This window comes from Apis dorsata, unplaced genomic scaffold (genome assembly GCF_000469605.1).
Source record: "Apis dorsata unplaced genomic scaffold, Apis dorsata 1.3 scaffold_150, whole genome shotgun sequence".
In the NCBI taxonomy this organism is placed as follows: Eukaryota; Metazoa; Arthropoda; class Insecta; order Hymenoptera; family Apidae; genus Apis; species Apis dorsata.
Window position 1 is genome coordinate 126202 of NW_006263441.1, and position 27060 is coordinate 153261.

At 30.7% G+C, this 27060-nt stretch overlaps 2 protein-coding genes across 9 annotated transcripts in view; one reads left to right on the forward strand and one right to left on the reverse strand.

Moving 5' to 3' along the window:
• The window catches only part of LOC102671800 (lateral signaling target protein 2 homolog), a 59163-nt gene extending 58967 nt beyond the window's left edge, over positions 1 to 196 (forward strand). For all 5 annotated transcript variants that reach the window (XM_031509434.1, XM_031509432.1, XM_031509435.1 and 2 more), the window contains one exon: positions 1 to 196. In XM_031509434.1, the coding sequence (XP_031365294.1) occupies positions 1 to 128 (128 nt within the window). In that variant the 3' untranslated portion in view covers positions 129 to 196.
• Positions 197 to 9292: 9096 nt separating this feature from the next.
• Positions 9293 to 27060, reverse strand: part of LOC102680652 (wiskott-Aldrich syndrome protein family member 3) — a 40640-nt gene continuing 22872 nt past the window's right edge. For 2 of the 4 annotated variants that reach the window (XM_006613467.2, XM_006613466.2), the window contains exons 2-9: positions 13882 to 14192; positions 13503 to 13656; positions 13267 to 13381; positions 12888 to 12920; positions 11378 to 11682; positions 10954 to 11264; positions 10431 to 10859; positions 9293 to 10120 (exon numbers count right to left, since the gene is read on the reverse strand). In XM_006613467.2, coding sequence (XP_006613530.1) covers positions 9939 to 10120; positions 10431 to 10859; positions 10954 to 11264; positions 11378 to 11682; positions 12888 to 12920; positions 13267 to 13381; positions 13503 to 13656; positions 13882 to 14155 — 1803 coding nt within the window. In that variant the 5' untranslated portion in view covers positions 14156 to 14192 and the 3' untranslated portion in view covers positions 9293 to 9938. Of the gene's footprint in view, positions 10121 to 10430; positions 10860 to 10953; positions 11265 to 11377; positions 11683 to 12887; positions 12921 to 13266; positions 13382 to 13502; positions 13657 to 13881; positions 14193 to 20278; positions 20366 to 27060 lie in introns of those variants that run through there. The other 2 variants (XM_006613468.2, XM_006613469.2) reach the window with 2 other exon arrangements.

Sequence of the window (27060 nt, forward strand, 5' to 3'; positions counted from 1 at the left end):
GTGAGCGAGGTGCCCACGAGCGGGGCCGTGAAGTGGGAACGGCAATTGGTGTCCAGGTGCGCCAAGATACACCTGGACACGGCCAACCGGCACCACACGTCCTCGTCGTCCGCCTCGCCGCAGGGTAGGCAGCAGTCCACGTCCCCCACGTGCAACATCACCAGGGAGATGGAGTCGCCGGAAATGTTGGTGCTCACCTCGCTTCCGGGTAACAACGGGCAGAACACGCCGAAACGGATCAGGGAGATCAGCTTCAGCAACATCCAGAGGCAACTGAAATTGAGGGGCGTCTCGCTTAGGAGGCATTTCCCCCAAGTTTACAGGAAGCTCCGCGCCTACGTGGACGGCACCGTGGACAAATTCGCCCCGGTCACCATCTATCCGAGAGACCAGGCGTCCGGCAAGAGTTTCATGTGCATCATCATGCTCGGCGTAGAGCCTGAGCGCCTTCAGCTGCTTCCCACGGATTCGTCTAGGGTTAGGACCGTTGACATCAGCGTGGAGGAGGAATGAAGTAGAGAGGCTCTTAAAGTCTTTAATCGCTTAAACTCGGTTTTTTTTACTGAATTAGTAAGAATAATCTAATCTGCAGGCTATGATAGGCGCAAAATGATGAGATTGCTCTTTTTTTCCTGGATGAGAAAGGAAGAAAGGAAGGTTGCGAAACTGTGAGCGAGAAACAGCTGAAGGAAGCTTTTTAGAATTTGATAGGGAAGTAAATGATGCTTGGAATAAGGAAAGAGACCGATTAGGGTGGTCTTTTAGAAGGAAATGATCGTCGAGGTGGTTGATCATGTCCCAATTCGACAGCTCGTGTGTGGAGCAACGAACAAAATACTATAGACAAATTAGACTGTACGTTGCCAAACACTAATCGCCTTGATTCGATTCTCGATATAGATCTAATTGTGTATTTATAGTTTATGATAAAAATTTGTCAGGTACGCGTTAGAATCGTTGGAAATGTTAGTTTGCGTGTCGTTTCGACGTTTCAACGTGAACATCGTGATTTAAGTACAATGTTCGGAATGAATTATCGTCGATCGACAAGCATTAATTTTTATGGACATTTAACGACCGTGTTTTTCCTAATCTAACGTAACTGTATCGATTTTTATGTTCACGATTCTTGTTCGTGAATTTTTAGGTATCTCTCTCTCTCTCTAATTGCTTAAAAGATAGATTAAAAAAGAAATATAAAAAAATCTCCTCGATTCGGTTGTTACTCTTTCAAATGTTTATTAACTTAATATCGATCGTCGAACGAATCAATGAGCAAACTTTCATAGACGGTTCCTACCTTATCGGTATCAAATTATTGAGTCATTTTAGAAAATTCAAAATTTCTTTTCTTCGTCAAGATTCTACAAAAAAGTGTATGGAAAATTTAAATTGTATTTGCAGTTTATTAATGTCTGCAATCTTTTGATTTTTTTTTTCTTCTAAAATTATATTTATATTAATATTAATTGCTGATTTGATTAAATAAAAGAACTTGTTCAAACGCTCCACGTTCGACACGTCGTTTTTGAAAGTAATATGGAGAAATATCTTGTTGTCCTCCCTTTCGTTCGATTTAACGTAGTTATGGTTGTATTTTTTGAATTTTATCGTATATATTATATATAAAGATTAAATTTCTGCGATGCCCTCAGACTGTCTCGATCATATTTCGAAATGGAATTTTTTCGAACATGTCATCTCGAGTCAGCCTGAACGTGTCGATAACAAAAAAAAAAAAAAAAAAAAAAAAAAAAAAAAAAAAAAGAAATATAGATTGTGAAGATTTTCCACAATTAAACAACTCCTCATGAAAATCTTTCCTAAAATCCAAAGTTTTAAAGTCTGTAAAACCTGTCTAGCGACTGGTGTCCCTGAAAGTAGAATTTCTACCGAGTAATTGTCTCGAGCTCAAATCTAATTATTATATCGTTTCCACAGACACGATCTTTGTGCCAAAAGCGTAGACCATAATAATCCCTGAAATTAAGAAAATAACTTGTGCGGACCGCGATGGCAATAGAAACGAACTTTTGCAGAAAAGAAGTATTCTAAGAATCTTGATCTAGTGGACTAACTTTGTGACAAAAAAATTCTTGGTTTAATAATATTTTTTATTTTCTTTCTTTCAATCAAATTGATAAATGAAATAATGAAATGAAAATAAAAATTAATTTTTATGAAAATTTTAGATGTATATGTTTATTTAAAATAATTAATGTACATTAGAAAAGTAAAAAAAAAATATGTTTTATCTTTACTATAATTTTCAATTATTCATTAAATATTTAATTTTATTTTTATCAAATTTCTTCAATATTTTATATCAATGAGATTTATTTTGCAAATAAATTCAATAAATTTAAAAAAGTTAATAATCAGAGGAAATAATAATAATGCCAGTGATAAAATAAAAATTCAGACATATTTTGATTAAGAATAAAATTTAAATTCCATCAATAAAATTATCAATTTATATAAAAGGCAAATTGTAAATTGTTCTATTGATGAGACATAATGAACATATGAATAACTAAATCAACAGGAAAATCTATTTTACTCGCCATAATTTCAAACAAAAAAAAAATCTTAAAAATAATTTCTAGTGCCAATAATAGAATTTTTTGTAATATCTTTGCATAAAACATTTTTAAAGATATTTGATAAAGTTTCATAAATAATATTTTTGTAATTATATCATATCTTAATTAAAGATGTCATTTTGTATAATGTAAAATTACATTTATTATATTTATATTTATCTATGTTAAAAACAAGAATGTATTTCATTCTTTAGATATATATGTAATTCATAAATATTTCAAGAAATATATTTCATTCAAGTTGGAATAGAATATTTATATGAATGTTAAATATTATAATATTTGATCAGAAGTGAAATACCTAATTATCTCTTTAATAAGATAATATTATTTTTGTAAAAAATTGAAGTTAAAGAGTTTCATAGCAATGTAAGTTTTTTCAAAACTATTTTTCACTTTAAAATAATCGATAATATTAATCTTTTTTTCAGTCATTTTGTATATTACAGTTAGTATATACAGTTATATTTTACTTATGATAAAATTAACAATTTAATTTCATTAATAAATAGATACCATTATTTAGATAATATTGTTAATTGATATAATTTAACTATTATGATATTGTAACTAATTTAATAATCAATTGTATAAGTAAGCATACAACAATTGCAAAATATTTTATAAGTATTTAACTTTATAAAAAAAATAATGTCATTCAATTTGATTAAATATTAATAATTTTGATCGTGTGAAAATAAATAATATTTGAACAAAGTTACTTTTCAGATATGTTAAAATTATTTGACTCTTGTCTCATATATTTTCAAGTATTTCTAATATCAGAAGAGACAACTAGGTACTTTACTTTTGATAAAATATCATAAATAGATATTTATATATTACATTATTAACTTGCATCATTCTAATTAAAATAATGTAGATGCTATATACTTATATAAAATAAAACTAGTTATTCATTTTAATATATAATCATACAATATTTAAATTAAATCAAAAGACAAACCTCATTAATAATAATAATTACAAGTAAAAATTTTCAACAAATATATAAAATTGAAGTATTTATTCACATTTTTATAAGATATAATGCTTTCTCAGATACTTGTATAAAGTATAATATAAAATTACATATTCTGCAATAAATAATTATTCATAGAAACATATGCTCATTCTGTACATGTAATAAATTTAATATGTATATTTATGGAATTACTAAATTAGGAACTATAATATATACATATATATTTATATATCTAATATAGTTTGAAAGATAGCAATAAAAATGAGTAATGTTTTTTAATGTTATATAATTATCAGGTTTAAAAAGAAAGATAGGAAGAGAAATATTCGCTATTGTATGTTAAAATGTTTTTTGATGGAATAAATAGAAATTAAAATGAAATTATCTCAATAATTTTTTTGAAGAATGAAGAGAATAATGACTGAGGTATTACACTTCCTGATTTATAGTTTATAATGTATCTCAATATTGAAATGTCAATTTTTACTTTATATATTTCAATGTAAAAGAAAATTAAATTTGAAGAATTTAAAAAGAATATTTTTTTTAAATATCAACAACTTGAATGATATAAATTTCTTAAAATATTTTTATATAAAAATAAATTTTGGTTGTGATTTTATTTTATATTCAAAATTTTATGATAATAAAAAGAAGTATTTTTATTTTTTAATTTGCAAAAAGAAAAATGTTAAAGCTTATATGTTTATATAAGATTATAAACATAAAAGTAATACTGCCCTGAATACTTTTTTGGTATTCTTTTCATTATGCTAAGTTATTTTAAAATTAAAGTTCACTGATATTAACCAAATAAGACTGTACATGAATAATTCATACTAAATAATTATAATAATTTTGGTTAGTGTCGAGAGAATATATGTACAATTATAATTGAAACAATTGATAAATTAATCGATTTAAAGTATAATGTGATGGCTAAAAATTTAAAAAAGCGTGTTAGTAGTGTCATGAAAGTTAGTCCGCTAAATTTTCGATAGTTCCTTTTACCTGTCTATATTACGACATGTTGCGAATGCGATTATTTTAACTGTATACGTACTATATTTAAAAATTCATTATTTATTATGTATTGTAAAAAAATAATTTACTCATCGCGTTCTGTACGTGACAATTTTCGAATATAATGTAATAAAGAGACAGTTTGGTTCAAATGATAAAAAAGAAGAAAAAGATAATGATCAAATGATTATGATCAACAATTAAATTGTTCTTGTCTTTTTATGAAAAATCTAAAAAAATTTGAATCACAGATCGATATTCATATTTATATATAATCTTTCCAACCTAATATATGTCGTAACGATTGACAGGGGCAATGTTCTTGTTCATCTGATTCTTTGCCTTTCATAAAGAAAAAGAGTAAGAAAGAAAGAAGAAAAAAATAAAATATAACGAATGCGAGAAAAAGTGCTTCAAACTATTTATCAAAAAGCTGTTGCAGCTAAATATATAATAATGTGGAGAAAGTTGATGAGATTTCTTTTTAACAGATTTCCTATACATTTTTCTTGCCGTTAACAGCAGACTACTTGATCGAACGAGCAATTAGCTCGTGTGTAGTTGCTGAATTTAACGTTATCGTTTCAACGTTTGTCTATTTATCGGTGCTACCAATGTGCTATCATTGTTTTCGCGTTATCTGTATGTATGTCTCAATTTTTCAAATAAAATATTAATTTTATTATACCTGTCTGTCACTATGTTTCACGAGATTTTGTGATAATGACTGTTACATTTATATAACTGATAAAAAGAAAATACTTTGAAATATAGAGGATCAATAAAAATTACTTATTCGTATGGTGGAAACTTTTGAATATACCCGATCTATAATTAAAATATATTTAACAATGTAGATATTAGATATTTATTGTATTTATCCACAACGTATTATTACTTAAGTTATTACTAAAATACTTTACTGGTTTTATTAACTGCAAATTATATATTATAATTTCTAGATTAAATTTTTTATGCAAATTTTTATTATCACTTGTTTTTGGCAGTAAATTTCTTATGTCATAATTAATCAATAAATTCGATTTTTAATTATATTATAACTGGTGTTGTATAAAAAATAAAGATTTAATTTAAAATTTATTTCGTTACTTGTCAAAAATTTCCTTTCATTGTATTAACTAATTGGTTAAATTACAATTAAATTACAAGATAAAGAATAAATTTAACATTTAATACATTTTTTGATTCATAAAAGAAAACTACAAAATTAGTAATAGTTGAAAACTAAATTTCAATATAAAATTATAATTGACAAACAGAATAAATATTTTATATATATCTTGTGAACGTTCATGAAAGTATTTTATATAGATATTATAAAGAGAAAATATAATATCTCTAAAAGTTTGCACAAAGATTAAGAAACACTTAGTTTTAAAAAAAAAGTGATAAAATGTGTGTTGAATTGACATTCTATATTTGGCTTATTACGCGCGCAAATATAGAGGACAAAAAATAATGAGAGAAGGATAGAGATAGGATAAAAATATTGAAATCAACGCCATCTCCAGAGTGCTGCGAATGAAAGTTATAAAAAAGAACAGAAAATAGTAAAAGAAAGGTAGAGATAAGATAAGAATTGATCGTCAGCGCTATCACTCAAGTGTCAAAAATATCTCTTCAAAGATAGGATAAAACAGAATAAGAATTACAGGTTAATCCCATCTTTCGATTATTTTTATGATAAAAAGATATATCTTTAAAGAAATGTGATAACTCAAGAGATGGCGATGATTAATTCCATATATGTATATGCAAAGAATGTATAATATAGTTTTATATATATTTTGTCTATAAATTTATCTCTCTATATTTTAAATATATTTCTTTTTATTTATTTTTATATAACATATATGTTATATATCTTTTTATAATAAAAATATATAAAATGATAAAAAAATAACAAATATAATTCTTGAAAATATGTTAGTTTGAAGAGATCGAGTATTTTTCATAATATTAAAAAATATTACGAATAAAATTTGAATGAGAAAATTGGAAATCGTATTCTAAAAATATATATTTTAAAATTAAAAATTAAAAATAAATTGAAATAAAATATAATTTTATCTGAAAATCTAGTAATTTGAAAAATTCTCTAGTATCTGTTCCCGTTTTGATATAGATAATAAAATAAACAGTATAATAGATAATTCTTCGATGATTTATGAAAGTTTTTGATTTATTTGGCTCTGTACAGATTTGCTACAAATTTATTATTATTAATAATACCGTCGTACATTTGTAACCATCATAGGGGTATTATGATTGAGACTCCGTCATATTGATTTTTCGTACACGACGAATGAAATTTTTATTGCAATGGATTTAGAGCACGCAAACTATCGTTCTTATTTATTGTTATTGAAAATTTGTTACCTATCATTTAATCGATTATCAAGTATCATAGAGGAAAAGACTTATATTTACTTTGCACCTGCAGAAAATTTCAAAAAAATGAGCGAGCATTTGTAAGTAGAAATAAAAAGAAAAAGTAGTACGATTTCGATATCTTCTTTTGTCGTCCAGTAAAGATAAGAATAGTTCTCTTAATTAAGCTTTGGAATAACCGTCTTATTTAGGTACAACAGCTTCGTAAATAGTTTAGTACGCAATCATCGCGGAAAGCACGTTCGACGATAATATACATTCATACAAAGTTGCACGATATTTAAGCTTACAAACGAAACATTTGTTCTCCTCGTTTCGTCGTATTACAAAAAAAATTTTTCCATAAATACTGTGTTGTAGTTGGCAAAGTAGCTAAAAGTACTTATATACGTACGGCTAATTAGTCTTATATCTAACGAATTTATACTGCGAATTATATTATCTTTGTATGTATATGTATATATATATATATATATAATATGTATAAACATAGTACAGACGAGATTGATCAACTTTTCATGTCATAATTATTATTATTATTATTAATATTAATATTAATATTATTATTATTATTATTATTATATAGTAGCGTTTTTTTGACTATATTTTAAAATAATATGAATTTACACTTGTCGTTGCCGGTGAATTGTATGCTACATTATGGAGCGACCCAGTTTTGCTAGTTCCTTAACCTCGCAAATTTTATACAAGAAAACGCTGCTTCCTAATAGTCAGCGAAAATTATTATTAAATATAAATTACTTTTCGCGCGGTTCGAATCAATCGAACATCTTTTGTATTTAATAAAAGAAAAAAACTGCTAATTCAACCAACTAACCAACCAACAAGAGGCTAACTTCCTAACTTCATTTTTTTTCTTACGCAACTAAGATTCCTCTTGCTTCATTAAATATTTAGGTAACGAGTTCGGAAACGAGTGGGTTAAAAACAAATTTCCTGAACATTTGTCATCGTTCGAGCGCATAAGATTATACAATAATCTTAACGATCAGTAAGTATATATGTATATATATATATATATATAGAATGTTTATGTATACATATATATCATATCTTATCAATAATCATCGTATTTTACCAACATCGATGCAAAATAAATCACAATCATTTTTTTTTCTTTTATGCTTAAAATTGGCAACTGTAATTCTCATTGTAATTCTCAACAGTAGTATATTCCCCTATTAGTATAGTATATTCTCCCGCTAAATGCTAAAAAATATGAATCCTCTCACTCATTCGGTAATTACATTGTCCTTACATCTTATAAGTAAATGGAGTATTTTGGTTTTCGACACTTCTCTGATAAAAAGAATATTCCATTTCCCACGATATCGCTCCTTATTATGATTGCGACATGGAAGATCACTTGAAAACGTAGAAAAAATTGGAAAACTCTTGTTTATTACTCTCGTTGTAATAGAGCACACATACATATACCTATCTAGTTGACAAGCATACAAAAACATTTAAGATACAGGTATTGTACAGAGTTATACACAAAAAGAAGAAACAAAAATATTAACTCTGAGTTTGGTTTAGTTCACGTACAATATGCACTGTCACATACAATATATTATAACATATATGGAGCAGTCGATTTTTTTAACTAAAGGTTTATATATATATATATATATATATCGTCATCATAACAATAGACGATCGAATATGAAATAAACAAATTTATTCTTGTTACGTGATATTAATATTATCATGGAATGTGTCGAAAAGAAATCACTCTGTGTTCGACATCGAGCAATGATAGGAAATCGACGCCTGATTTCATGTGCGTACTTTTTTTTATTCACGTGTCTTTTTTTATTACTCTAGATAATCTGTCTTACGTTCGTTGAATTCTGCTTAGAAATCGGAAAATCGAAAAAAACATGCAATTATATATATTTCGTAAACTTTTATACTTTTATTATTTGTAACAATGAAACAAACTGAAAGCGTTTGTCAATAAAGAAAAAAAAAAAAAAAAAAAAGTTAATTTTTTTTTTTTTTTCTTTATACAAAAAAAAAAAGAGTTATTAAATATTCTTTGATAACAAAAAAAAAAAGAGTTATTAAATATTCTTTGATAACAAAAAAAAAAAGAGTTATTAAATATTCTTTGATAACAAAAAAAAAAAGAGTTATTAAATATTCTTTGATAACAAAAAAAAAAAGAGTTATTAAATATTCTTTGATAACAAAAAAAAAAACTGAAAGCGTTTGTCAATAAAGAAAAAAAAAAAAAAAAAAATAATGTAATATATAGCTCCTCAAAAATATTCTAAATTTACATGAACTTAGACTTCCGTTACATTCACTTCATAAACTCTCTCAATAAATAAAAGATCTCTGGCTGACGATTCCTAGAATCGTCTAAGAAAAGCTAAATATTTAGAATATCATACTCTTCAGATAAATATATGTTATAAAATTGAGCCTTGTAATTAACATGAAAACAAATTAACCTTTTTATTTACTTTATACAAAAAAAAAAAGAGTTATTAAATATTCTTTGATAACAAAAAAAAAAAAATAACCCTGTTAAAGGTAATAAAATGGTGCATAATAAAAATAATTATTCTTATAATACTACACTTATACTTTTAATGAAACTATTTAAAATAATTCGCGCTTATATGCTCTCTATATTAACAAAACTCAACATAAACAATCGAGAAACGAAATTCGTTCGTTTCGTTTCTACTTTTGAATCTGATGTCTCTTCGATGCACGCCAACTTCAAATCAAATTATTTCTATTCCTTTTTTATACGCGAACAAAGTGTGTGGCTTATGCGACGAGCAACAACAGAAATCGAACTTTCGTTGAAAATGAACGAAACGAAAGAATCGTCAGCCATTTCTCTAGGAGGCAGTGGCAGTAGATGGAAGAGAGTTGGGTCACGCGAGATTCGTTTCCTGCTCGCCCCATCCTTCACTGTCACATTCGCTTTCCGATGCTGAATCACTGTCGCTAAATTCTACAGCAACTCGTCGCGCCAATATGGATGCAACGTCGTTCAACGCGTTCACGCGTTCCACTTCCTTTTGTTCAATTTTCTCTACTTTACGTAATTTTATCCCTGAAAAAAATAAATAGATTTTTAATTCTAAAATTTAGAAGAGAAATTTAACTCAACTCCTAAATATAATTTAAATTAAACAAATTTACAAAATATTTTTCACTTCATATTAAAAATTACTAAATATATATAAATTAAATTTACAAGTTAAATATAATATTTGACATTTTGATCAAAAACATGATCTTTTAAATTAAATCAAAAAATGTTTAAATAAATTATTTAAAATAGACTGTATCTATTCTCAATCTATTGTATCAAATAAACAGCAAAGGATTAATTTCAATAAATCAAATAATAAGATAATTACCATCTCTAATTGCTTTAAGTAGATCATTTCGCGGATCGACAAGAGGGATGTTTGGGTTAACGGGCTTCCTCAATTGTCCGTCCACGATATTTTTCAAGGGTTTCAAAGGTTTCAACTTGGGTGGATTAGTTGCTATCATTTTAGCAATATCGCCATTGGTCAATGGCACCGGAGGCGAGGGTCCATTAGCAACAGGCGGTGGTGGAGGTGGTGGAGGTGGAGGTGGAATATTACACGGCGGAGAAATAGGCCTAGGAGGTGTAGGATCGGGAGTAGGAGGTGGGGGTGGCAAGTCTTGCGGGGCAGGATCAGTTTCATCTGTTCCTATTTGCGTTGAATGATTTGGTGGGGTAGGCGTGGAGTGATGACTGGGTAATGGACTGTTTGAACGACTTCCATTTCTATTCAGTAGATGCGACGGTATTGAACCTGAAATAATACAATTAATTACATATATATATTGCGGATAGAGGTTAGATTTCACTAGTTGCAAGAATAAATATTAACGTAATCATAAAATTACCATTCATAGGAGGAGGAGACATAGTTTCACCAGGAGGAGGAGGTGGTGGTGGAAGGGTGTCTCTACCAGTACTCATTGATCTTCCCCGCGTTGGGGTGTTGTTGGCAGAGGCTACAGTGGGCGTAGAATTGCTAGAAGTGTTACTCGGAGGGGCTGGAGGTGGTTGCGATGGTCGTGATCGACCACCTCTGCTTGGAGTACTTTGACCACCAGGACTCTGATACGTTTCACTACCTGCCTGTCCTTGCCCCGTGCCATAATGCGATCCATACAAATTCTCTTCATAACCCTGAGCCACAAAATTTGCTACCCTGTTTCCAAAGAAAAAAAAATATTATTATACAATAATATATATGTTTATTTTTCTAATTATACAATATGTGTTAACAAGTTTGTAGATAAATACAAAATTGTAGAAAATTACCTATAATGATCAGAGGATGGAGGGCTATAGAGATGTTGCTCCTCTGGTGGATAACTTCGTCTAAGCTCAATACTGTTTGGCCTGGGTGGCCGTGGCGCACCGTATCCAGTCATCACCATATCCAGCAACGATTCATCTTGAATATTGTGCGGTGCCCTGTATTGGACGCCTTGTGTTGGCATAATATACTCGCCGTGGCCAACGGCTAATTGTCTTTGCCTTTCTCTAGTATTATGCGGTTGCCTTATACGCTTCTTATGCCTGCCACCACCACCACCGCCACCCTCGTTCCGAGGCCTATGCGGCTGTATAATAAAAATTCTTTGTTAAACGGCTGCCTTATTACAAGGTAATAGCAAAAGTGCAAGACAAGCTTAAATTTATCAATCAAATATGACTCGATGGTTGATCCTGTTATAATAATTGTAGATATTTAAAAATTGTTTATTTACATAATATATTTTAATTTTGCTCTCTTTATTAAATGAAATGTAATTTTTAGAAGAAAAAAAAAAACGGGATCAACCATTGAACATGAAGGAAATTTGTAGGAAATAAAAATGACTTTTACCAATAATAATGGATTATTAATGGGGCTCGCAATAAAAATAAGAGAGAATATTTTAAATCATATAAAAAAACAATAAATTTGAAAAGTTGTTTCTGACAATGTATTTACAATTTTATTTCCCACGACAGTGAAATATGATATATCAAAAAAATAAAAAAAAAAAAAAAACAATCCTGGAAATGATCAGAGATCGTGAAACTTTGTACCAATATTATATAATTGATGGCTCGATGAATGATGATGAAAAACTTCTATTGAGTACATCCAAAAGTTGCATGGTTGGCACAGAATGGCATTACAAAGTGATCGATAAAATGAAATGATAAGTGAGACAAACTATTCGACTTTGAAAACAATTTATCTTACAAAAATAGGGGGTAACGATCAAGGGCTTTTTCTGCGTAGATCGAATGTTTTAAATTGATAAATTGGTACAAAAAAAAAAAAGAACAAAATATTAATACCTTAAAGCCAAAATGAATTGAATAAAATATTTGCATCAACTTTAATTTCCTTTTTTGTAAAATTTACAAATAAATGACTTGTTAACAATTTGGCTCTAAGGTATACGTATGGAAATAAAAACTTGAAGGAAAATTCTTGTTAGAATTAAAAAAAAAAAGAAAAGAAAAAAAGAATATAAAAAGGTAAAGAGTTAAACGTATCATTCGGTCTACGTAATAAAAATTCTTTGCCAAGGTCGAACATTGAAGAATGTGTTTGATGACGTTGGCTAATCCTAGCAATGTAAACTACAAACTTTCAAAGCGAGCATCTATCAGCGCAATCTTCTATCAGCGCAAAAAGGTCGGTTAATGAAAATCCACAAAGAAGTGAGCTTGATTATGTATGAGTGAGTGGTTGGCGATCGATAATAATTCATTAAAAAACTGGGTAAGGGTAATAAAAAAACTACAAAGATCCAAACCATCGACTTGCCTCTCTGAACGGTTCGGCATATTCAGACTCGGTCTATAACGAACGGGACATTTTCAATCGTTAGAATCGTATGTATATTATATCATAATACAACTATAGAAAAAAAAAAAAAATAATAACTATCGTATCTCGTGTTATCTCGCGCACCTCGAGAGAAAAGTGTCTTATATCTATCGCGTGTTACGTAATATGTTTGAATATATTTTGAATAAAAAAAAAAATGCTTACAAAAATAATAACGAGGTTCGAGAACATCCTTATCCTCTGAAGAAAAAACAGAGAGAGAGAGAGAGAGAAAAAAAAGAAAAATAAAGAAGAAAATCGAGGTGCACGTGTAAAGAGAGAAAAAAAATTCTAAAAGGAAGAAATATTCGTTTACCTTTTTCCCTCGATCGTGTAACTTCTTCTCGGTATCTTTGAGCATCTCCTGACTCCAGAGATCAAAGAAATAATTCGGATCCGTGTAAAATTTTAGCCCATCTTTGCCGTCTTCCCTACAATCGATAATGTATCATTTAATCATCATTTAATCAATTTAATATCATTATTTTTGCTTTAATTCTCGAAATAAAAAAAATCCAATCTTCAACGTTCGATAAAAACGTTCGAAAATACCTGTAAACGTTAAGTTTATCGAGCGGTGGTGGCGTATCGCATTGATGGTAAGTTTCCAACATGGCCGTTGGCATGGTGTCCCTGGAAACGACTTGTTGGTCGAACACCACCGAACTTTTGAACGCTTTCCTCATGTGTATATCTTGTAGCGAAACTGAAAAAGGAGGAGGGGGAAAAACTACAATATAACACCTTGCAAAAGAAACATACTCGACGACTAGTAACAATCAATCACTTTTCTTTTCTCAAATCTGTTATTTTCAAAAAGTTATTTTCACCAACACAACGAATACTCTACTGTTAGATCGAATACGTGTCGTGGATGTCTCGGTCAAAAGGTTAATCCCAAGCCGCATAATTAATCAGCCAATTAACGAACCTTCCTCGACGTTGCTGTCGAGCTGAGTAACTTTGACGGCTAGCCGATCTATCCTGGCCTGTAAAGAGTTGGCCCTGTCGCTCAACCCGTGAGCTTCCCTCGCGAGCTCGCCAAACAGATCCTCGGCGTGCCTCGACAAACTGGACAGTTGCCTGATCGTGTTGGCCAACGTGCCATTCGTTACAGCCTCCAACTCTGAGGGGAGAGGAAAGTTCTCAGGGATGGTGCCCCGTGCGACGAGCACCGGCTCCACCAGTCGCTTAGGAAGCGGCATTTTCTTCCTCTCAGAACGTTCACCGCTCTCTAATTACCTGGAATAATCGTAGATTTCGTTTTAGATTTTTGCTACTTCGAGAAATACGATTTCGAGAAATTTTAAATATTCAAATATTGTGAGTTACAGTTATACAAATAAAATTAATAATTCCAACCTTATTATTATTATCTTCCTTCCTTTAAATATGGCAAATATGGCAAAAATGTATTGATCCATCGAGCTGGTCGATAAACTCGTGGAGCAAAACGAAGAACGAACGTTTGTAAATGCATAGAGGAGGAGGTTGATGGTTCCGATTGAACGAAAAGCGACGGTTTCGCGATAGAACGGTGAGAAACGGTAGAGAGTGGAAAGTAATTTGCAACGTCGAGTGGAAAGATGGCGTGGCCATCGTTAACGGGATGAATATTCGATCCAATTCGTCGATGTGATCTAGATGCACGTATCTTCTTTGATCTTTCGCAATTTTGCAAATCGAAGCACGAATACGTAAAACGGTGGTGTTCACGTCTCACAAACGGTAATTTCGATCGAATCGACAACACGAGGTAATTGAAACACCGACGATTCGATGAAAAATTCGATTGAGGTTAGGAACACGAGGTGATGAATTCGTAGTGTAACGAGTAGTTAACTTTGTGTCAAATTAACCTTGTCGAAGTGAAAATATTGGCTGAACGAAATGGAAATAAATTTGTTCTATTTTTTTTTTTTCTTTTTGTAGATTCGTGTGGAAGACGAAGATGGACGGTTACAAATGATCGAGTTAGACATTTATCACGTTGAGTAATAGAATGAGTAATAGAATTGTTATTGCAGGAAGTCGTTCCTATTCCCAGTTAGCCCACTCAGATGTGTTTCGTTTCACTATCGAAATCAGTTATTTTACGAGTTTCGTTTAATTGTATTACTTTTTCGGAAATTAATTAAGAGATAAATTTTTTTTTAAATTGCGAAGTTAATGGAACCAATTTTCGTAACATACTTAACGATATTGACGTAAATAAAAAATGTCTTGTCGCGCAAATTATCAACTTAATTAACTAAGTACATTATCTTCCATGTAAATTTACCTTACGAAAACAAACATAAATAAAATTTATCGCGAAATAAAATTTCACGCCACTTACAATGTATCTCACACGTGGATCTAATCCATGTATGAAATCGAAATTGCGAAATCGGAATCAAGCGAATTAAAATATACTTAATCCTTGCATAAGGGAGCATTTAATCGAAACTCGTAATTGCAATTTATGCAAATTTACAGGAAAATTTTTCAGCCACTCGCATGCATTTAAATCCATCCAATCCATCCAAAAATATAGCGTATTTTTAATCCATTCGATCGAAATCGAAATCGAAGCATACGACACGATGGAACGATCTCGTGACCGATATATCGCTGAATCGAGTTAAAGAATCGCAACGAGTGCATCGACTGCACAGCCTCGCCTTGACTCCTTCCTTTCTTTTCCCCCCTAAGGATCCCATTGGCCCCGATTAACTTGCCCCGGTTGTTGCCTCTTATCGTTCTCTCAGGGTCAACACGCGACGATAATTAGCGGACTGGTCGCGCAAGGAGTACACCGCGGTGAGTATGAGTGAAACGGTGAGAAAACGGTGTTTGTGGAGTGTGCATACGAGTGTAAATTTGCAACGATCGAGGATCTACGCTTCCTTGTTTTTTTTTCCCCTTTCTCTTCCCTTGTGATTAAGAAATTAAAGGAAAAACACGAGAGATGTCTTATCGAAGAAAGAAAATGCTAACATGCTTTGCAATTATACGTTACGTGTTCACTAATTCACGAGGCTAATTGAAGAAATGTGAATGAATTATTACACGTTTTATTTATTTATTTTTTTCTTTCTTTCTTTGTATTCATGATTTGAAAGATATATTGTGACAATTTCTTTCACGTTAACTTGTAATAATATTGGAAAATCGATATGTTTTGATGACTTCATTGTAATTCTTTTATAATTACGCTTCAAATAGGATAATCAAACGATTCGTTGATTCTTCATAAAAAAAATTCTTTCAATTAAAAATCACTTTTAGTTGCATTTTTGTTTAAATCATTTCGAAAATATGGAATGTTCCGGACGGAATTCTGATTAAATTCTGTATAGTAAAAAAGTAAGTATTTTTGAGATTCTAACCTAACCTAACCTAATTTCCATATATAGGAAGATAGAATTAAAACAGAATTTAATAGCTTCATGCATCGTATTAAAATATTACGTTATATTAACGAATGAAGAAACGAGATAATTATATAAATTCTAAATGTAATAAAAGTATATTCGTATTTAAATGCGAGACAGTGTTAACGATACGAGCATGGCCAAACGAGGAGCACACTGCCGGTGAATGTACCGCTATTTTTCTCTACCAACTCCTTAATTAGTAACTAGCAAGTGTAACGTTAAACGTTTTACACTTAACCTCAACCGGATGTTGCACCTATGAAAAAAGGTTAAGACGACTACGTTCCACCAATTTTATTTCAATCCTCCGACATTTATTTCGCGAATAAAATTAACGACGATTATGCATGAAACTTTATTTTTAATCCTCTAACATTTATTTCACGAATCTATGTTATTTTCCCACGAAGCGCGCAGTTCTACTTCTAGTTTCGAAAGTTCGCAGTTCTATTTTCGATTGCACTCGACAACAGAGACGAAATCATTAATTCGCAACGAAGGAGATATTTTTAATTAAGGGTGTGACGGGGAAAAACTGAGTTTTATTCGACCCCTCGTTAAAAGCCCCCTGCGCAACGACTCTTTGTCATCACTTATGAATGTGTAACTGAATAAAAGCCCTAGGTGGCACCTGTAGGGGTCGACCAAACCCTTCTTTACCATCCTGATCCCTTTTGTTTTTAGAGATCGTTGCTCGGATACGTTAGACGGAATAAATGTACACCGAGCTTGCTCTAAACTCGGTGTTCTCAAACCTTTCTCGAGTTGTCACAATAAGTGTTAATAAGTAACAAGTAATATAACGAAAAGATTGTAAATTTTTATGCAATTTTAAAACGATTTATTAATAATCGAATTAAATAATTCGTTATGTAAAAAGTATATGTCGTGTTATTGAAAATATATTTCAAATTGTGCAATATTACACAAAGTTATAACTTTATTACATAGATTTATCTATGTAAAATTATTATATACAAAAAATTGAATATCGTAATCGGATTTTATAATATTCAATCATCGTATCAAAAAAAATGTATTTACAAAGAAATCCAATAATAAGATAAAGAATTAATTAAACGAATTAACACAGGCTCTCACTGCCTTTGAATCAATATCATTATATTTACATTATTATATCATTACTACATTATATATTTCTATTACAATTCTATGACAATGTAAATGTAAATATATTGAAATAAATGGTCCGCTTGTTGAGAACCACTGTTCTAACGATATCCCATTTGCCCTCTAAGGTGGCTCGCTTGGCTACGTCCTCCATCCTTTTAATCTAGCACGAGTGTAAATATACGAAGCGTTTTGTACTTCATGATACGAAAGAATCTAATTAGGAAATGAACGAGATACGTAATACGTGGCATGAAGATTTTATCATCGGGATAATTATCTCGTTTCTTTGGATTGTAAATTGCGAAAATCACTTTTGTGCATTAAACTTTCCACCAGTTGACATGGAAAGTGTTATTCGTGCGGATAGGTCAACAGAAGTATCGTTAGTAAGGTTTATGAAACCTTTCGATGGAAGTCGTGTCGACATGTGGGCCGACATTTACATAGTACAATAGTACGTTATGTTTCGCGAAGAAATAGAAAGTTGCTTGCAATGATCCCTTCTGCCGTATTTCGACTTGACGTGATCCTTCGATTATACTTGATGTGTGAAGTGAAAATTTAATATCCGTGTAAACTTTTCAGTAATTTGATTTTTTTTTTTCAATAAAACAAAATATAGATTTAATATTATCTGTAAATAGATATACCAAATTATCATAAATTATAAATTATAATACGATAATATATATAATAAGTGTTTCTAAAAACATCTAATAAGTGTTTTTCTCAAAAAGTTTTCTTTTTTTAAATAAAATTGAAATGTCGAAATATTACTTTTACAATTTATTTTGAGAGAGGTAAATAATAGTTTTATTTTTTTTTCTTAAATTTTATTATACATTACACAATTATGTATATTTTATATTTGTTTTATCAAAAATTTTGAATTCAACCATTTTAGATTATTATAATTCTATGCTTTTTTAAGCATAGTGAATAAAAATCGATGATCGAATTATTTTATATTCGAAATAAAAAATATCGTGAAAAATGTTAATCATTTACAAGATGTTAAATGTTTCATATTTTTGTTTGAACAAATTAAAGACAAAGAATGTATTTGCATATTATCGCGTACGTTATAATTATATCAAAGAGAAACCAGTTTCTACGCCGCTTTATCCGTTCTTCACCGAAGCGCAGATTAATCTCGCGATTTTTGAACGTTCATCGATCCACCTACCCACGCGACCTGCTTACTTGCACCATGTGTGCACATGCGTGCATTTGTATATAAATCATATGATTGCCCGACTTCCATCTAAAAAAAAAGAAAAAAACTCATCCATGCCGATAAAGTAAATAAATTGTCCACAATGTTAACCGCAATTTTATTTGTTTGATGAAGAGTTCTCGTTTGTATGAGTTAAAACGTTCAACGTTTTCATTATTTATTGTTTTCATCGAGGAGATAATGAAAATTTAATTTTTATCAGAATTCTGAATAGCGAAATAAGTATTTGAATATTTTTCAACACAAACATTTTTATTCTTGACTGAAAATCGCGATTATTTAATATCGAGAATACAATGATTTCCAAGAGATCTTGATTTTTTTCTTATTTCTTATCTCGCTATTTCAAAGATTTTTATTAATAAAATTTTTAACTAGTTAAATTCTTAAAAATAATATTCTGCCTTTCACAGTTAAAGTACCTTAATTAGGTATCTTATGCTTAATGAAATAAAATTGAAAAGGGGTATATATTTTATAGAAATCTAAAATTAAATTTTCCTTTTTTTCCTAACCTAACGATGATACAAAAAAAAAAATATTTTCAGTTTCCAAAATCATAAATAAAATACTATATTTAATAAAGAAATTTTTAAGTTTTCAGAATCATAAATAAGATATTATACCTAATAAAGAAATTTTTATTTTTAATTTTTAATTGCCTTCCTCCCAAAATATACGTTGGGAAACACTGCAATAGATTATGCTAGATCATATGTGCGCAACACGAGTCATTAGATCCCCCTTTCATACTCAAATCCTCTTCAACGTTTCCAACTCTACATATCATCATTACCTTACTTAACTCTGTGCTTGTTGAAATAAAATTAGAAGCATTATGCACTTTGTAGAAATCTAGAAATTAAAGAAAAAAGAAATCTAACCTAACCTATCATCTTTACCTTACTTGATTCTGTGTTTGTTGAAATAAAATTAGAAGCGTTATGCACTTTGTAGAAATCTAGAATTAAAAAAAAAAAAAAAGAAATCTAACCTAACCTATCATCTTTACCTTACTTGACTCTGTGCTTGTTGAAATAAAATTAGAAGCGTTATGCACTTTGTAGAAATCTAGAATTTAAAAAAAAACCTAACCTAACCTAGAAAAAAAAATGGCGCAAAAGAAATCATAAATGCTTTCAAACGTTTTCGAAATCATAAATAAGATATTACACGTGAAATGAAGGAAATAATAACTTTAATTAATAACCTTTTAATTATTTTTAATTACCCAAAATACACGCCTCACGTTGGGAAACACTGCGACAGACCACGCTAGATTATACTAGAGCGCAACATGAGTCACTATGCGCGCCTAAATCCCCTTCAACCTTCCAACCCTGTATATCTCCACCTTTATACACTCTCCCACGCGTTCGATGCCAAGTAGGGATTTACCGATTCAGCTGAAGCTTAGACGAGAGCGGAACACAACTGTGTGTGATTGTTGCAACGAGAGATACAATGTACCGACAGAGTTTTCCATCGAGTAACAGCCGTGTTCACATCGATCCATGTATATAACGAGGGATACCTACCACCGCGGGAAACGCGTCATTAAGGATTCCACGGGTAATTGCCCGCCGACTCTGTCACGGTTGATTCTATAGAATTTCTCGGTTCGATACACGATGCAGTTTCGTCGACCGGTTCGATCTGGAAAAGTGAATTGTTGTATGTAGTATGGATTTAATATGATAGTATGACGATATTGAGCTATGTTTTTCTATTACTTTTTTTTTTTTTTGCTATTTTGCTATATACGTTTATGTATGAAAAGTGAATTATTGTAGTATGGAATTAATATGATAATATGATAGTAGATTGAACTGTTTTTATTATTCTATTCTTTTCTTTTTTTTTTTTTTTTTTTTTTTTTTTTTTTTTTTTTTTTTTGTAATTTTTTTATATATATTTATGTATGAAAAGTGAATTTTTATAGTATGGAATTAATATGATAATATGATAGTAGATTGAGCTGTTTTTCTATTATTCTATTTTTTTCTTTTTTTTTTGTAATTTTATTATATTTATTTATATTATGTTATATTATATTATTTGTTATATTTATATTATAACGTTTATGTATGAAAAATTAATTGTTGCAGTATGGAATTAATATGATGGTATGATAGTAGATTGAGCTATGTTTTTCTATTACTTTTTTTTTTATTATTATTTTGTTATATATTTTGTTTATGTATAAAGTTAATTTAATATTTTTATATTATTATAATATTATTATAATATTAATTTAATATTATTGAGTTTGATACCAGTGAATTTAGTGAAATTTGTTTGGACTATATTTGTTAATTTTCCTATTTTTGTTGTTGTTGTTGTTGTTACTTGTATGGAATTAATTTAATATCATTGAATTTGGTATCTGTTTAAAATGTACGTATTAGAAAATGCTTTTTACTTGTCATAGCATGGAGATCATTCAAAGACCAATGAATGAAGCTTTGAGCCAGTTCTCATGATCGTCTTGCGTAAGGCGAGCAGCATTTAAAGGTCACTATTACGTCTAAACTACTACACTTTACTATCTACTACGCTCTTTGGTTAGAATAAGTAGCTAATGGCCGTGGAGGCTTCATCTTCTTCTCTGGTTTATTTAATCAAGTATATTAATCGCCATTTGCATAGCGTATAATTTATCACAGGATTGTGTTTCTAAAGGAGATAAAAATCGAGAATTCTCTGGAATGAAATGAATAGAAAAGTAAGTATACGAGGAAAATCTTATTATTATTCAGTATAAAAAATGAGATAATAATTTCTAATTAAAGAAGAAAAGAATTGGTGATGGAAATACCTGAATAATGGAACGAGGTCAATCCTTCAACAACGCCACTTTTCTTTCAAGATCTATTGATCTATTCTGAACACTGTTTCTAAATAAATTCAAAACGGTCGAATTAAAAGTTACATTGTCATTTCTTCGATAGTGTACGCTTCTTTTCGTTAAGTGCATTGTGCAAGACTTAATGCAAGGCTTTAGCTTGAAATCGGAATCGGCTTACTCGGTATCTTGTTTTTCTACAGAGATATTACTCTTACGAACGAAATCGTATACGAATAAACTTTTTTATTGAATTGCGTAGTCACTGTTTCTACGTTTGCATCACTGTTTGTACGCAACTTATCTCTGATACGTGATAAGAAAACAGGAATCTTAAATCTCGAATTTAAATTTCAAAATTTTTGTCTCTCATTTACACATTAAAAACATGGAATTTCACTTTTTTGAAAATTCAAATATCCGAGAATTTAATTATCGAATACAAGATGTTAAATATTTCAAATTATGGCTGACCATTATCTAAATGAATACTCTAATGGATAAAAAATTACGTGACGTATTTCAAGAAACGTTTCAAAAAGTATTTCAAGAAAAAAGAAGTTGACTCAGGCATTTCAAGGTTACGAAGCAAACAATCGATTTAATAATAATTAATTCGAAGGGAGATTAAAATACTCTTTATATATTCCCACGCAAATGTTAATCCATCGGGGTAATATTTCGCGGAACGTCGAACGAACGACAATCCCATTAACCCTTTCGCAATGGCGGAGGACCCGCGAGCAATAAAATGCGAGCGTCATTCTAATTTATTTAGCGTGCATTAGTAAGTGACGACTAGCGACGCGACGAGTTCGGTCGTCGAATAATCCACGCTCGATCCATTCTGGGCTGCACGTGTGCTCGCATGAAAGGCAAACCTGCACATGTTGTCCATATGGTCATACGGATACGCGTGGCAAGAGAGTACATAGACGTTTTGTAAACGCTCACGTTTTCTATACGACTCTCCGTAATGCTACTCAGACCGTGTTCTCGCTTTTGTGTTACAGCTCGCATTCGTTTACAAGCAATCTTCACCTACTGATACCGATCGACGATCGACTTTACCATCGAAGATTTACTGTTACGAGTATACGATAAATCTACAAGAAAAACGATCTTCTCTGGAAAGTAAAAAAAAAAAATAGATTTATATATCTCTGATAGATCTAATGGAATCGCAAAAAGTAGGAAAAATATATATTGAAAAACTTACATTTGTTCCGTATCAGATTCAGGAGAATTAATGATGTATATATATGATATTCTAAATATGTAAAAAATGCTACCTCCAATTTGATGATTTTCTTCAAATTTAGATATATATAATTCTGTTTTTTTCACCGAATTTAAATGCATTATTGAATAAAAAAATATGAACTTTTATTCATTATTAATTAAACTTTATTCATAGCAGGAACAATTTGAACAAAGAAAATAAATATATGTAATTAAATAAAAGAGTAGGATTATAGGTATCAAATAAAGATTGTATAGACACGATTTAGATATTTCAATAATTTTACATATATATATAACTTTAAATACTAAAAATAAAGTAAAATAAAGTCAATTATAAAAATTCACCAAAAATATTTATATAAACAAAGATGGAGATGATAACTTGTGGAAAGATAAAAGCCAGTGAGAGACATCTAGCGACAATTTCAGAAATTAGTGAGCATCTCAGATGTACTCGAGACGTACGAACGTTTCAAACTATAATCGAAAGCTATCGCGAAGAGAATCGAATAACTAAATTCATCCTTGCACAATTTAATGGTAACGTAATATAATCGAAGCGTAACGAGAGGACCAAAAGATGCGTCCGGTGAATCGGCGTCATAAGCAACAAAGAGTTTATGCTAATGGGTGACGTGCAGCGATTTTACAATATCAGACTCGGTCGACACGCGTGCCTCGAATCGAATCCACGAGGATGCCACTCGTGCACGTGCACACACACGTCTGTGGAATTCCTGTGTTTCCCCCTTCGAATGGCATTCCTCAGGCCTCTGTCGTGTCACCTTCTTCCTCGAACAATTGAGTCGCGATGCTATTTGTCGATCCCCAACCGTATATCCGAATGAGCAAATACCTTGTGAAACCTCTTCCGTAGAAATGGAAACAGATTCGAAGCGTCTTGACATGCTATCTCATTACTCATCTGCATTGTGAATTTGTCTTTTTAGTTGGTTGATATAATGTGTGTTGGCTTCGCGAATTTTGACCGTGAAAAGGACAGTGATATCTAGATGACATATACGAGTTGGTTGTATACAATATATATCTTTTTTTTAAGTAGAATATTCCCTTGACATCTAGGATAGAAACTCGTTTAAAGTAAATATATATACACTACACTGGTACTAATATTACTATCCCCACTTTTTAAAAACTTCAGAGAAAGCATTGGACGTGAATGAGGTAAAGTGTCGAACAAACTCGATTCCTATCGATTATTTTGACAAATCGATAATTTCATAGATGTCACTTTCCGGATTAGTATTCGTTCCAGACTAAAGAGGGTACTACTGTATCATAGTTACTGAATATATTGTGAATATGTTGAAATGGAAACATTAAACGTATATATCTATATATTGGGTAAAATAAATTCTTCTATCTTCATTTTATCGAAACTTCGCTGAATGTGCGGAACATCCAGCGTCCCGGTTTACCTGGCCAAGTAGCACATTCGCAAGTTGGCGCAGTACCACGACCTAAATTTCGTGTCCGTTAAATATTTCATGTTGCAGTGGTGACCGTGTACTAGAGATAATACTCGACGCAAAGCAGACACGTTTTTTCTGCCGACCATCCACTTTGTTGGTCGATAATGTTGGTCCATTTATGATCGGTATAGGATAATATACTATTTTAGCATATACACAAACCATTCAACGCAAAATTACTAACATTTCGTCGGATATATTTACGAAATATACTTTATATCGCGACTATGTTTCTTCAATGGTATTCAAGATATTTCTTTTCTTCTAATAAAATAAAATAATTTTGTAACGATAAACTTGACATTTAACATATTATTATAATGAAATACATGAATAAATAATTCGCTTTCATTTCTGTAATAATAAGAGTAGCGATAAGAAACATTAGATATTCCAATCCTAGAAATATATACTAGCATTTTGCCAAGTCGATGATAGAGTAAGCGAAACTTTGTTATGACATGTACCAGTTTCGTTACTTATTCCCAATTCCCAGCACTGACAGCTTTATAAGCTGATACCATTTATGCTCGTTCAAAATGATGTTTCGCTAGTCACGCGACGTATAACGAAAGGTTTCTTCTTACTATGGAAGACATGGATATGCAAATTATTAATTCTTTGACTATTAATTCTAAAATATTTGCTAGAAAATATAAATAAAAAAATGAAATAATTTAAAAAATTACATAGAAAATTGAAATAAAATTAAAAGAATTTATTTTTAATTATGTTAAACGAATATTTGTTTAATAAAATGAGAAAGAAAGTTACTTGAAAATTACAATATTTTGGAAAAAAGTTGGACACGAACCAATATTAAAATTCCATTCATCACTGGTGGCCAAGAAATATTACATAAGAGAAAGTAGGTCACGCTAAATTATAGGCTAAAGTAATTCACCTTGATCAAAACTGGTATTAAAAACCCCAATTAATTCTGTGTACAGATTCTTTTCATCAATTTATTTTATCTGGTGTGAAAGATACCATTACGACCAACATCCTGTAGATTAAAAAATAAACGTAACGGTTTGTATGTGCAAGTAAACCTGCAATTTATTTATCGATAATATAATTTTAGCGCCATTACATTGTGCATGCCGATGAACCACATGCAGGTACCAGTTCCCCGTTTATATTCGGGTCACCAATAAAGAAAGGATATGAGTCGTTGAGATTACCAACGACAGGTTGAATAAATTATACTGATCGTTACGTGGCATAAGAGCGACGTGCAGATCGTTCCATGAACTATTCACTGGTTTTATTCGTACGTTAGCAAAGAGACAAAAAAAAAAAAAACTTATTGAAACTTTTTTTAAAACGAAACTTTTTTTTTAACTCTTTGTTATTAATTAAATATTTATTTTTTATAAAAAAAAATCGATGCTAGAATTATTTATTTTTAAGAAAATATTGAGGAAAAAAAATTCCGTTCCAATCGTTCTTCATTTTTTAACAAGTTCATTATCTCAAACTTCTATGTTCGCATTAAAGTGAAAGTCAACTCGCAGAAACATCTGTACTCGGGTTAGTGCACCAAGAAGATGTCTGAAGTGCATGGGTGCCCTTGAGAGCAGCAGGTTCTCATTAGCGGTATTTACTTCATTACCAAAGAAAAACTTAATTAAATTGAACGAACGTGACCTCTCGACCAACTCGGAATTATATCCATTTACCTAAAGACTTCAATCGTTTGAAATTTAATTTAATCTAATATCTTTTCGTTTAATCTAAAAATAAAATATCTAATATCGAATCTTTATTTTTATTATCCGAGATTTTCTATTTCAGATAAGATTTAAAAAAAAAATAACAGAAAGATTAGGTGTAATTTCAAAGGCTATGGAGGATTAACGTCGGACGAACTTTGTCGTTACAAAGACCATTCACCTCTGAAAGTTCACTACACATGCCTGTAGGGTGACTGTAGGTCACCCATTGAAATTTTCCCTTAATGCAACGCCTCTTTAATTACAATCCGTCGTGAAAGACGACATTTCAAGAATGTCATACGTGTATATATAGCTGACATTTAATTGGTTTCGTGTTGCGTTTCCATATAATTCCAAATAACCGATGAAAAAGTTTCTTAATGAAAACGGAAAAAAAATTATTACTAAATTATTATTAGATCATATCCCTTTAATATTTATACAAATATTTCTTATTTTCTTAAAATAGAAAAATTGGAAGAATTTTGATGATTTTGTTTTATTTTTTTATTTTTTTTAGAGCCAATCATCATAAAGCTTCATCAATGTACAAAATGTTAAAAAGAAAACGATTTCAAGAGAGAAGAAATAAAATTGAAGTTGCTATATCACCGGCCATTTGTCGCCCGGTTGTAACGATCGGCCGAGGCTCATGAAAATTGAATTACGAGCGTAGCCAAGAAAAACTTGTTTTCGTTGGTCGTTGAGTAGATACGATCGATAAGGGTGTTAGGAGTGTGAGCACGAAATGTAAGGCACACGGAATAGGCCGGCTCGATTCTGTCGAGCAATAAAGCACAGTTTGGGTTGGCACATACAGAGTGACTCACGATCAGAAGGGAAACCGTTTCACGCGTTGCTCCGACCGCCCGGTCCAATTTACCAACCAGCTTGATCAATATTGCATGTGGCACAACTGCAAACAAAGTCGTGAAACACTTCCTTCCTCCCAGAACTTTTTTCGATCTCTTTAAGCGTCATGATTCTTTCCTCTAAAATATATATATATATATATATAT